At 38.4% G+C, this 14,118-nt stretch overlaps 1 protein-coding gene across 4 annotated transcripts in view; it reads left to right on the top strand.

Moving 5' to 3' along the window:
* PDK3 (pyruvate dehydrogenase kinase 3) overlaps window positions 1-14,118 on the top strand; it is a 53,855-nt gene that overhangs the window by 23,183 nt on the left and 16,554 nt on the right. For 3 of the 4 annotated variants that reach the window (XR_013923612.1, XM_080363995.1, XM_080363997.1), the window contains exons 3-5: window positions 6,487-6,558; window positions 7,604-7,633; window positions 13,431-13,615. Coding sequence is in view for 3 of the 4 variants with exons in the window: in XM_080363995.1 (XP_080220121.1) it covers window positions 6,487-6,558; window positions 7,604-7,633; window positions 13,431-13,615 (287 nt within the window). In the remaining variant the exon portion in view is untranslated. The remainder of the gene's footprint in view (window positions 1-6,486; window positions 6,559-7,603; window positions 7,634-13,430; window positions 13,616-14,118) is intronic. The other variant, XM_080363996.1, reaches the window with a different exon arrangement.

Raw genomic sequence — 14,118 nt, forward strand, 5'->3', positions numbered from 1 at the left:
AAAAAGCAAAGGTATCTTGCATGAGCTGAAAAAAATAATCTGGTGTTGACATATGCACATTTACAGTGATATAATGTATGAAATGTACCGTTATAGAATTATTGCATTTGGCAGACCTAAAAGAAATCAATCTACCTGTGGTAGTAATGAACAAAAGAAAAGGGCTAAAGGGTGCTTGAAACCAAAGAACTTGCCCAATGAATTGTAGTATATTGTGATAAAAAATTGAACACCAAGAAGGCAACAGATTTGAAGGACGTAGGATTTGATTTCTGCTTTTGATGACTCACCAAAGACAGCAAAATATAACTGTTTTGGTTTTTTGTTAATCTATGTTTTATAGTGTGGTTGTGTGTGTGGTTTTGTTTTGTTTTGTTTTTGTGGATTTGAGTCCTGTATAGTTGCACTCAATTTACTAATAATATAGCAAGTCCACCATTATTCTGGTATTTTTCTTGTTTATTCTGGCTGGCTGGTAATTGGTGTGTTTAAAACATCACAAGGTCTCTTCAGTGCTTGATAAATCTCTGCAGTTATCACCTTCATTTATCCATATCTGCACCCACAGCTCAAATAAAAAGAAAATTCAAGGAAGTAGCTAAACTGTGTGAAAGGGGAATGACCTTTTTTTACACATCGTGGCTATTACCAGATGGAGCTGCCTGACTGCTCACCATTAGAGAGATTGTATGTAATGTTTGTGATGGTTAAAACAATGTTGCGAATTATTTGTTACAGTTAACCAGAGTTAGAAATTTCCTTTTGAACACTTTTGTTTTGGTTGTTACTTAATTTCTTTAATTTTGAGCTGCATAGGAGGCAGTGGGGGAGATAAATTTTGTGTGAAAACTGGGAATCACAATAGGATAAAAGAAAAATATGTACAGCCTTTGCAGCTCTGAGTTTTTAATTAGAGACATGGGATAATATACAGGGTATTACAACATCCCAGGTTTGCTGACATTTGATGGTAGCCATTGGACAGCAGGTTGGAGTTGTTTAACATAAGGTTACTTTTTTTTATAGCTTCATTTAGTCAAGGGTTAGAAGAAACAGTAAAAGTGATGGAAGAAATTTGAGCAACTTAAATTTGAAGTTAATAAGCTTTTCTCTGAGCTGGCCCTTCTAACTTACTGAATGCTCTGCTTGTGCTAATGAACTTCATTTCTAAAGTAATATTAACTTACTTTAGAATCAGACATCTAAATATTTTTGATAACTCTAAAGGAAAAGCATTGCCTGTTTCATCATTTCTCCATTATCACAGGTTAAAGGGAAATTACTTTAGCACATTTATAAATATCCTTAGAGTATTTTTTGTGTACGTTTCCTTTGTTTCAGAAACTTTCAGTTCCTCAGTGGTGCTGTGACTTCAGAAGCTGTTCTACCTGCTGGCTCTTCTGAAGACTGGTGACCATGTTTGTCAGCTTTTCTGTGCTTGATGCCTGGTTTAGTCTTTTTCTGACAGAGAGTTTTCTGCACAATTACTTCCTACATTAGACAAAACACTGGACTTACCCCTACCTGATAATTTAGTAAAAGCGCTGATCCTTCAGCACCTGAGTGGTGGTGTTTGATTATTCCAGGGGCTGCACTCTTAGGCCAAATGTCCAAATAAGCTAATGGAGAGTATGAATCTCAATCAAGTCCAGACAGCTTAAAAATCGGGTATCAGCTGCCTTCAGTACCAGAAATACTCATTGCTGTTCTGTCATCTGCTTCAGCACAGGGTTGCTGATGTTCAAGATTTCTGGTAGGAGGTCTGTAGTAAAAAGCACCTGCTGTGTTGCTTCTCAAGTGTAGTGGTTGTCCTTCATACTCAGAAACAGGACTTTCATGATATTATATCATGACAGATGGAGATGAGCATCTTCCTAATAACCTCCTCTGGCTTACTTTGCTATGAGAGAAGCTGTCACTCTGTCGTGACAGAGATTTATTGATGCATCTTTTGTATGGGAAGAAGCTGAGAGAGCTGTCTGGACTGTTCAGCCTGAAGAAGAGAAGGCTTGTGGGGTAGGGGAAGTTGAAGAACTGTGTATAAATACCTAATGGTAGAGAATAAAGATGAGGGAGCCAGACTTTTTTCAGTAGTGGTCAGTGGCAAAGCAAGAGGCAATGAATACAAATTAAAGCACATGAAACTCCATTTGAACATAAGAAAAAACGTTTTTACAGTGAAAGTGATCAAATACCTCAAGAAGGTTTGCCCGGAGAGGCTGTGGAGTCTCCATCTCTGGAGATATTCCAAGCCCAACTGGATGTGGTCCTGGACAGCCTGCTCTAGCTGACCCTGCTTGAGCAGGGAGGTTGCACTAGATGATTTCAAGAGATCTCTTCCAACCTAAATGGTTCTGTGACTCTGAATTTCCTTGGAAAGCTGTTTTGCGGTCTTGGGTGTTCTGGGAGGCAGAAAGGGCTGTTGCTGCCTTTATGAAAATGGGTGTAGAAGAGTGAGCTGGCTGTGTGTGGTGGAAAAACAGGAGGGCAAGGGAAAAAAAAAGGCCTCTGCAAAATAGAGAGGATGGCAACATAAGTTAAAGTAGAAAGGGAAAGCATTTCAAACCATGAGGAAGGCTTGAAAGGGTGAGAGAGGGGAGCATAAAGAATAGAGGAGTAGCTGTTGGCAAACCTGCTGTCACGAACAGCATTTGGTCTTTTATGTGGAGTATTTGTGGAGGGTACTTGTGGCAGTCCATAGTCCACCTCCTGGCCTGGATTGTGCCTGTGCTGGAGAAATCATAGTGTTTTTACCCACTCATTGGCTTCAGTCATGGTGGCTGCCTTGAATTTCACATGTTTGCTGCACATCTACAGTAGCTTCCCAGTTCATTTCTTCTGAGAAGAATCAGATCTACTGAGAAGTGCCAAAACAACTTTGCAAATATAAGCCATGTGGATTAAGTGAAGATGATTAGGGTATTTCAGAACCATACCACAGGTTTAGATTTGAAAATAAAAATGCTAATGTAGACAGAGTCATTGAATGGCAAGAGATCAACATGTATCTGAGGAATAGGATAATATTCCACAGAAATCATGCAGGTATTTTTTTTGATAGGTTGTTTTTCTCTGTGGAATCAAATATTTTGCCTGATTTCCTTTTACCACACAAATTTGAGAAGGCAAATATTTATTTAATTACCAAGGAAGATCTTGGCTTTCTTGTTATATTAGAACCTGCAGGGTGAAGGAACTAATCCAATCTGACAATACTGGTGGTCTTAAGTTATGTGGCTTTTTTCATGCATGGATGTATTTGCAAGAAAAGGACACCACATGAATGATACATCTTTTTCTGTTCACAGAAACAGTCTAGGAAGTTAGTTTCCTCTTTTTAGACCATTAGAGGTTGAATGCCTTAAATATGTTCTCATCAGCCATCGAGGAAATGGTGAAGGAGGTATCACAGGCTTGTGGAGTGTCACATATTCACTAGAATCAGAGCAAAATTGGACACAGGAAAGAGTCTTAAGCATTGCTTCTGCATGAGATTGCCTGGTTTGACAAGTCAAAAGCTCGTCTTACTGCCTCCATAGACCCAAATTTACAACACCCTGAGTGGCCTCAGTATCTTGGAGTTGCCATCTTTCACCTTAGAGTTAGTTTGCTGATTGTTTATTCCTGTGTTTTGCTTGTTGTAATAATGGCACCCTTTTTTCCCATCCTGTACCTATGATTAACTTGATAGGCATTGATTCGTATAAGGCAGGTGATGTTGAAGAACATGTACCTCTTTGAAGCAAAGGAGTGAGAGTGATCACAGTTTGTTACATGTTAAGTCTTGCAGGTGAATCAGCTGAGTTCAGAGAGTAAAGCTGTTTTTTCCAGTGAGAGTTAATAAAAGGGCAGTGTGTTTAAGGAGGTTACTTCTTACTCACTCTTTCAGAGCGTCAGTCCCTTCTGCAGCTGATTGTCCTGATGATTTTTTCCTGTGCCTCTCTATAGTCTACATCATGTCCCTGCATAGTTAGAACTTCTTCAATATCTTTCTAATTGCTGGATGTTAGATTTATCAGGAACTCATCTTTAGTAGATAGTGGGTTGTGGCTCCTTAAGTTCCCTGAAGTGACCCTAGGCAATTTCTTGAATTCCTGGGAGTATGATGTGAGGATTGTTCTAAACTGTTACTATCTCTTAGCAGTGTAAAAGCACATGTTTTAAAATAAGCAGTACTAGAGACACCAGCTACTTTCCAAAGTTGTAACTGACAAACATTTAGGGTATTTCTGTAACCATTTGTCACAGTTGCAGTGGAGCAAAAATGCACAGAGGGACAGGAGCCAGTGTTACTGTGCTGACCGTGTTGAAAATGTCAGTCTCCCTGGAGAAGTGACATCGTGACCTGTGATGGCTGCATCTGAAATGGATGGTGGAGGAGCAGCATGTGGTTCTGGAGGTAGTCATGTAGAGAGCAGTGCTGTCTTAGGCTTTGCTGTAGGTTAGAGATGTAGGCTGAAGTTTCACAGCATGCTTAAACTGATCTTAAGGTAAAACTGCTACCAAAAGCGTTTTTGTTGTAATGTGAGGTTGTCCAAGCCTCAGTGACTGGGGTCAGCCTTGTAGGCACTGAGCTTATGCACAGACCATTCTGTTGAGCTGATCTAATGCATTGCTGCCACTGAAAGGGGAAAGGCTTGGTCACTTGTTGGTGTTTTGTTTTGTTTTGTTTTTTCTTATGTAGGCTCTACAGTTATCTTTTCTCTTGTGCTAGCTTTAGCTGGTGGGCAGCAGGATGACCATGAGCCAGCACTGTGCCCTTGTGGCCAGGAAGGCCAATGGCATCCTGGGGTGGATTAGAAGTGGGGTGGTCAGTAGGTCAGAGAGGTTCTCCTCCCCCTCTACTCTGCCCTCGTGAAACCACACCTGGAATATTGTGTCCAGTACTGGGCCCCTCAGTTCAAGAAGGACAGGGAACTGCTGGAGAGGGTCCCGCGCAGAGCCACGAAGATGATTAAGGGAGTGGAGCATCTCCCTTATGAGGAAAGGCTGAGGGAACTGGGGCTCCTTAGCTTGGAGGAGACTGAGAGGTGACCTCATTAATGTTTACAGATATATAAAGGGTGAGTGTCATGAGGATGAAGCCAGGCTCTTCTTGGTGACACCCAATGATAGGACAAGGGGCAGTGGGTATAAACTGGAACACAAAAGATTCCAGTTAAATATGAGAAGAAGCTTCTTCTCAGTGAGGGTAGCAGAGCACTGGAACAGGCTGCCCAGGGAAGTTGTGGAGTCTCCTGCTGTGGAGACATTCAAAACCCGCCTGGACACATTCCTGTGTAACCTCATCTAAGTGTTCCTGCTCCAGCAGGGGGATTGGACTAGATGATATTTCAAAATCCCTTCCAACCCGTAACATTCTGTGATTCTGTGACCTTTCCGTGAGTTATTTTCAGGTGCAAGAATGATTGAAGAAAACAAATGGACCTGCCTGGCTGTTTTGCCATTGCAAGGGATTACAGCTGTTGGCACACACATCTGGTTAGCACTGATGATATCATAGTGTAAGTGGCAGTGCTTAACCAGGAGTGAAGGGAGGGCAAAAGGGAGAGGAATGACAGCTCCTTCTGGAGAGGTCTTTTATGTGTGTGATTGACACCTTGTGTTATTTACTTCAAGAAATAGGCTCCAATTCTGTCATCTTTAATGCTACATCTATACTGCTAAATGCACCTGCTTCAGGGGTTGAAACCTGGTCTGCAGGCCCAGTAGTGTGAGGTGGTAGCATTTATACTGGTGTTGGGCTCGTTTCCTACAGAGCAGGCTGGCCATGTTCATATTGAGCGGTACTTTGCCTCAAATGTTTTTTGGGTCCTGTGTGGGACCTCTGTGGCTCTAAGCTTAGTTAATATCTCACATGTGCCAAAATGTCTGAACTAGAGAGAGAGCAGTGTTGTGTAACAGCGGTGTGTTTAAAAAACTGAGAGTTGTGTTATGTAGCCCTGGGGTGTTACACAACATATGAGGAGATGTGGGAGTGTGAAGGGGCGTACTCTTCTGGAGTGCTGTGGTAGGACCATCTTGGTGCACTTTTGTTAGCGTGGCTTTTGGGGGTGTGCCCTGGAGCTTTATTTTGAAAGGCAGATTGGATGGCTCTCTGAGGAACACGGGAGCAAACTAATATTTATACAAAGTGGACGACCAGGAAATCAAGACCCAGAGATTAACTAAGTTACCTGAAATTACAGATCTACTCAATGAGAGGGTTTGCTCCTGTTAACTTCAGCTTGATTTATATAGCAGTTTTCCTGAATCGTGGACTGCAATGTCATAAATAATGCTTCTGAACTCAATATAATATATTGTATTATAGCTGCTTTCTTTCCCTTTATTGCAGCGTCCAACTTCATTTTTGCCTCTGCAGAGAACTCTGTACTATGCTTCTGTTGTTTCAGACAAGGTTGTAGTTTTAATATATAAAAAAAATTCTAAAGTAATTTATATTTAAGTGTTTTAATTCCTTCTTTACTGTTTTGCTTATTTCAGGTACATGCAGAGTTTCCTTGAGCTTTTAGAATATGAAAATAAAAGTCCTGAGGATCCTCATGTTCTGGATGAGTGAGTAATTTGTTTTCTTGTGATAGTTCATTTAAAAATAATCTGTCTCAAAGAACAAGTGTTTTTGTTCTGTAGTATAGCAGTCATCTTATTTCGAAGGTAAAATTTGTTCAACAAAAGCCAGAATTGTTATCTGGAGCAGAATATAAGAATTTAAGTGCTTTTGAGCAATATAGTTTTCATTTATACAGTCTGATAGTGTAAGAAATGACATGAAATGCTTCCTCCAAGGTGGTATTGAGAAGACAACATACACATGAGAATATACTTGCACATCAAATACTTAGGACTAAAATGTCATTTTAGTAGACATTGAGCTTAGTGCTCTGTATGTAATGTGTATTACACATTAATAATTTGAGTTTTTCCAATTTGTGTAAGTCATTGTTTTTATCTAAAAGATTTTTTTAACGAACTTCAATTATTGGTGCTCAGCTGCCTCATTTAATATTACTTATGTTTTGATAAGGTAGGAAAGCTTTGCCATTTTTCTTTATTAATAAAACCATACTAAAATGGTCATTAGAATGTTTCCTTGAAACTTGTGTGCATAAAACAAAATAAAAAAACACATGTGAGAATAACAGGTACATCATATGCATCAGACTTTAAAAAACCCAAAACATGCACACAGAGACTCGCACCACAACACTAAAGTCTATGGTTACCCTGTACTGTGTAACAGTCAACTTTGTTTCAGGAGATTACTTGTTGCAGGCTTTTTTTGTTCCATTGATTGGTTTCTTAGGGTAGTTTGTTGAACTTGAGTTTGTTTATTTATTTTTTTAAGCTCTGGAAATCCTGCCTGATCAAGCAGTCCTTTGTAGGAAGCGTTTCATAAAACATCTTGTAGTCCAGCAGATGCTCTGATTGTGCAAGATGTGGCCTGTGCTGTGCAAAAATGGTATTTTGCCTTCAGTTAGTTTTAGATACATTAACTGCTATGTTACGTTAAATAAGAGTTTTATTAGGTAATGCATTTTAGATGTTATGCTCTTCTGGTTGTGAGCATGTTGTCTGAGATCTTTACACTTTGTTTTTTAAGTGTGAAGCAATACATGCAAGAGAAGCTCAAGTGCGTGAGTACCAAATTCCCTGTGTGGCAGAACTGTTGGAGGAGCTGTAGGGGTTATAGACTGACTGAATTGTAGTGTTCTTGAACAAGGGGAAAGTAATTATTTTCTCAGTGTGAGCCCTGGGATGGAATATTGTCTTAATTTCTTAATAGGTAGTACCCAGAACTCAAAACACACATGGGCAGTCTTGGTGTGAAAGGAACAAGAATTAGAGACTTGGAGAGTTCCACTTATGAATAATGTTGAAGGCATTTGTTAAGACTGGCAAAAAAGAGATCAAAGTGTGAGACACTGGAAGTCTGAGTGTGCCAAAAAACATCCCTATAGTAAAGGATGATTGGTTGCTCTAAATGAAGAAGTGGAGAATTAAAAAATGGTCAATTTCTGTTGAAGTTGAGATTTGATACAGAGCAAAAAGTATGAAGTGAGAACAGAGTGAAAAAAAAATTTCAGAAGGCTGTAGAGCATCCCATTTTAAAAGCTTTTAAGAACAGACTAGGTAGTTTTCAGTGACATTCTGTAGTGGGTAAGAAAGATGAACTTTTTAACTGCTTCTAGTTTGTTATATTTTGTGATTCTGTATTTACAGCCTGTTTGCTGATGGGACAAGAATTCTGTTTGTGACTAATGTAGCAGTAAATTTTCCTACTGATTGACTTAAAAAAATCCAAAACATTTTTGAGTGAGGTTAAGTTACCAGAATTTAGGTGTCTGTTGCCTTTTAAGGTGGCATAAGCTGTCCTAGACCTCTGAGCAAACCTGACAAGTGTAACCCAGGTCCTGTTAAGCCTGTAACATCCTGGGTCTGCAAGTGGAGGCAAGGTGGTCATGTAGCTTCTGGTACCATCTTAGATGTTCCATATTTAAGTAATTGAATTTCAGCTTTTTATGGACTTCAGAGGTTCAGGGTAGATCACTATATCTATCTATATTTTTTTTTAAAAGGTTGATCAACGTTTTTCTTGGAGATCTGTTTTTAGAGTCTGTTCATAATTATCACATGAATTACCTGATTCTGTCATATGGATAATGGAACAGGCATTCTTGACATTGTTTCATGGCAATGAGAAATTTTGTTTGAGGTGCTCTATATTAATATGAGATACCAAATATTTGATGAACCACTATAAATGTTTGTTAAAATCTTTGAAATCTTGCAATTATTGCATCATATGTAATTAAGTACAAATAATAAGGATGTTGGAAATTTTTTGCTGCCTACTGGGAAGAAGTCCAGTTAGGGACTTAGTAAGAGTCATCTTTTATGCAAAGTTTGGACTGTGAAAAGAGACAAAAGCTGCATTATTTGATTAAATATGAAATCTATTCTTTTTGACAGTATAGGGTAGGCCACCTAAGATTAGAAAGTCAGATTTACTTTCCTCCTCTTTACATGTTATCTGTTTCTAACTTTCTGAAGGCTATGCTGTTTAACCTGTATATTGAGCTGTAATTAGCTATTGTTTTAATATTATTGGCAAACTATGTCTTTCAAGAATAATCTTAACTACATTTGTAATTATCTAAGAAAAATGTCTCAGCTTCTGTACCAGTGTTCCATGTTGCTCCTGTCTAGCCCTATCCTACCTTTATGCCTTATGGTAAGAGGAAAAATACCAGGAACTCTAGTATTAATAGTAAACAAACTATTTTTTCAGTGGGAAAAAAAAAAAAAAACACTCAAAAAAAATGAAGACTTACAGGGCAGTTGATTTTTTTTTTTTTCTTCTTTTTTTTTGGATACTGTCAGTTGAGGTGGATTTCAGTTTCTGTTATGACTAATCCAGGTAACAGTAGCACAGGAGAGAAGAGGAACTAAAATGATCTTACAAAAAGGTTCAGTATCCACAGATATGATGTAGCAATGTTGGCAGCAGTTCTTGAGTTAATGCTTTCTACAGTGTTCGTCTGGGTTGGTCAGTTGAACATCATACTGTCTGTCCCCTGACTGTTGTGTTACACAATGACAGCAGTGCCAACACAGTGGAGAGACTGAGCGCTTAGGAGTAAGTGCAGAGACTAAACTAAAGCTGATGTTTTCCAGAGTGGTCTAACTCATCTCTGCTCTTAGTGTATGACTTTGAGGACAGATGTGCATTCATGAGTGTTACTTTGAACACTGGACAAAATTATTTTGGGGGATTTTTTTGTCTCAGTATTTCTGTGATGAAGAGGTTCAAAGGTGCTTCAGTTTTCAGTTATGTTATTATGTTATATTGCTTAGCAGACCTTGTGAAGACTTACTACAACATTGCCAGGTTACTGTTGCTGCCAGTAGCATGGGCACCTGCCAAAAGGTCAGGTTACTTTTGCATTTTCGATAACACAAATATCTTTCCTCAAGGTGCAGGGTGGTCAAGCAAAAGTCCACAGTTCTGTTAAACAGTATGATTGCAGGAGTGTTAAGATAAAGTGTCCATGCTTGGTAGAGACAGTTTTCTGGCAGAAGAGTTGGAAATTTCCTATTGTGTCAATATGCATATGGATAAACACACAGAGGCAGATGATGTTTTTTAAAAGTGGAAGGGTTTGTAAAATGTGCTGTTCACATGTACTATCAAAGACCACTTACTCCATCCCCTATACTTGTGAGTTTCTTTGCTGATTTTTCTCTTTGTGGCACTCTCGTGGGAGGGAGGGTGTGTGGGGGAGTGTCCTGGAACTGAGAGCAACTGAAGTAGTGAGCTGCCAGTATGTCTAGAGATAACACACACACGAGAAACTTAGTAAATAAGAAGTAACTTTCCTGTCTGCAGCATGAAGATTAAAATAGTGATTCTGTTAGCAATTTGAAATAAGTAAATATTCAAGTAAATTTGATTAAGAAGGTGCCATTTTGTTACTTTCAAGTAATGCGAAATGCTATTTCAGTTAGATTTGCACTTCAAAAGTAGCTATGCTTTCTAGTAGAGAAGTCTTTCATTGTGAACTTGTACCTGTCTTTCTGGTGATTTTCAGCTACCAGCTAGCACTTCTTTAAAAAAGAGCAGCCAGTTGAGAAAACTCCATTGCATGTCTGTTCCATTTAAAAGGATTTTTTTTGTCTCCTTATCACTTTCTTGTCTTTAGTCTTTCAAATGCTACTACCCATAAAAGAGACATAGCAAAAATTCCCCGTGTTTTTATATTGGTTTTCTTATTACTTGCTTTCTTGCACTGTGATGGTAGATCAAAATAGAATAATGTATACAGTCATTAGGGAGTTAAATAATAACTTGGGACATTCATTAATTGTCTTCGCACAAGTCTAAAGGCTTAATTTATTTAACAGCAATGGTTAGGCCTTAAATATTCTTAATACACAAGCCACTGAAGCTCACTTGACTAAAATAGTTTCATATTAATAATTTCTCATCTGTCAAACCAGTGACATTATTTATTCATTGTGGTTTTGCAAATACGATTTATTGAATTTTGAAAAAAAGAGTCATTGCTAAATAAAATTTTCAGAGCTATTCTGGAGTACTGCCCCCTCAGCTAATCCCAAAAACATTTTAAAAATTCCTTGATATGGTCTCCCACTTTTTGAGCACAGTACAAGTTTTGTGTCTTTCAGGGGTGTGAGGAGTGGTAAGGAATGAGTGATAAGATTAAGGAAATGTGTTTTGATTTCTGCCCTGCTGCTTTGAAACGTGCCTATGTACTTTAATGTATTTGGTCCTTTAAAAATGTTTGCCTTATGGAAACACGTAAAATGGAACTCAGTTATCTTTGAAGATGGAACTGGAGGCTTGTCATAGCACTGTAATAATGAAGAAGGAATTCCTTTATTTTGTGTATTTGCATACTAAACTTCAACTCTGATTTGCTGGTCTGTAGCAGATAAACCTTAGCCCTTGGTTTGCCCCTCGGCATGCTCTGCACTTTCAGGCACTTTGGTAGTGAGATGCCAGTGAACAGTTTGCCCTTGTGGAGCATGCAGGCATCCTGTTTTATGTTGTGGATAGTGGAGGTATTTAAAAACAAATAGCAAAGCTGCCAGCAAATAGCAGTTAGTAGAGTGTTGTCAGCTGTCTGTCAGATGTGACTGTAAATGTTGCTTCTCAGCTCTGGTTTTAGGTGGCATCTTGTTGCTCTGACACAGAGAAGCAGCGTGAGTACAGCCAGGCACGAGCCTTGTCTTGAAAACTAACAGCAAGTCTTGGTGGTTACAGGTCACACAGAATCAAGACTTAATAGACATGAAAAGAGTCTACAAACCTTTTAAACATTAAAATATTTTAAGCTGTCCAGTCAGCAAGATCAGTAAGTAAGAGAACAGTCGTTCTGTACTTTGATACTCTTTAGATTGGGGAATTGGACAGTTAAAACTTCCCCTTTTCTATGCAACAAAGTAGTGTTGAAAGGCTGATGTTAACACATAGGCAAAAACTGGTGTTCAGACTGAGGGTGATGAAAAAAGCTATTAAAAATGAATCCTGCATTCCTTTGGAGCTGGCACAGTAGAGTGGCAGAAATAAATTTTAAAGCATATCACTTGATAAGAGAGGTATGATGCACAATCAAATGATTGTCTTGGCCAAGTGGTTATGAAAAGGAAGGAAGCATCTGTTTTAAATGTGGTGACTAACTGGTCGTCTTTTTTAGTTTTGGTGGTCTTAATGTTGTTTCCTTCCTTAGTTGGTGTATATTCTACTTTTGATAAAAGTAATTAATACATCTCTTTTCCATGTTCATTATAAATCTACTGAGAATGTTTTGGTGTGGTGGGTTTTTTGTTTTGTTTTGAATTTTTTTTGTTTGTTTGCTTTTTAAAGGATCTGTAGATTTGCAGATACAGGCATAGCTGAATGAGTTTCCCAGCTGTGCTTTCTTTTGAAAGCTGCATTTCACTGTGTGCACTTTTTTAAACAAGATCATGTAGTCATTGTGGTGTTAACATTCATTAATATTAAAGAATGTGGCAGAGTTGACTAGTACTGATTTTCCATATCTAGGCTCCAGAAAGCTAATAATAATTAACATTTCAAGTGTGCATGAGTCTGTATGCGTGGGGTGGAAAAGGATGAGCACTTTGAAGATCACAGGTTTTAAGCTGCATTGGGAGGAGAAACAAAAATCCTCCAAGCAGATTCAAAGTAAGTGCTTGTTACCAGGTGCTTGTTAAAAGCCATGAAAGCAATAATCTAAAACTACCAGAGGGATATTTGAGCTACCAGAGGGATATTTGAGCTACCAGAGGGAAGAGCCTGTCCGAGCAGCGTTGTATGCACTGCACTCTGCCATCCAGCGGTGTAAAGGGAAACTGAACAGTAGTCCCACTGATGATAATAGTTACATACCCTGACACTCAGCCCAAATAGATGCCGGGTAAAGAAAATGCATTCAAAAGTTACACTGCGCTGGCTGAGGTATTGGAAAGAAAATACAAGGTGTAAAATTTCTCAGGGAATTATGAAGGGCAGTCAGGTTGTTTTTCCTGAGTTTGTTTTGCAATCTCCCAGCTACTTATGTTTGCAGAGAATGAGAGTTACCATGGTGCATATGACTGCAATAGAGAAATCTTTTGTTCTCTGTTCATGGCAAAGAGAAATTTAAAGGAATGTTTTGGGGAGGAATAACTTAATTTGAGGCCCTAAATATTTCACAGATCTCATCAGTGAGAGGTTGACCAAATATTTCTCTTTCAATAGGTTTGTTTAGGTACTGCTATATTTTTATCTTCTGCTATTTTTTTGTTAACTGGGAGGGGATAGTAAACAGCTAAAATGGTTATGCTGTGGGAAGTTGAAAACAAGTGAGAGGTTGAGGTTAATTATACTTTTAACAAGCTGTTTCTAATTTTGTTTCCTCTAGCTTTTTAGATGTTTTAATTAAAGTCAGGAACAGACACAATGATGTGGTTCCAACCATGGCACAAGGAGTGATTGAATACAAGGAAAAATATGGCTTTGATCCATTTGTTAGCAGTAACATCCAGTATTTTCTAGATAGATTCTACACCAACCGCATCTCTTTCCGTATGCTTATTAACCAGCACAGTAAGTAACTCCTTTTTTCATCTTCGAGAATTCATTAGTTATTGCTTATAAACCTGAAGCTATAGGCTTGTGGGGTTTTGGTTTTCTGTGCGTGTGGGATTTTTTTTAATACTTGTGACTAATTCTTAATATTCTGTGCTCATTATGGTAAAAGATATGCAGACAACTGGTTAATTTGGTACTTCACAGTTACCAGAAATGAATCCAAGCCACTGGTACACTTTCTTTTAGAATTGTCAGACTTTGTCAGCATGGCTGTCACTTTTTAGTCTTGTTGGTGGAGACAACTTGTATAGAGATACACGAAGTATTTTTAGGTAGTAGTAGAGTAGCTGTATGTATCTTCTCACAAGTCTCTCAACGTAGTTTATAGAACTGACATTTATTTCCTAATGAAATGCAAGGATGCCATAAATTTTTGATAGGTTATGCACTGTATGTATTTTTATTGTTTTTTTCAGCAAGTTATCTAGACTTTCTCACCTTATAAAGAAGTTCAGTAT

Source organism: Nesoenas mayeri (genome assembly GCF_963082525.1).
Source record: "Nesoenas mayeri genome assembly, chromosome: 1".
In the NCBI taxonomy this organism is placed as follows: Eukaryota; Metazoa; Chordata; class Aves; order Columbiformes; family Columbidae; genus Nesoenas; species Nesoenas mayeri.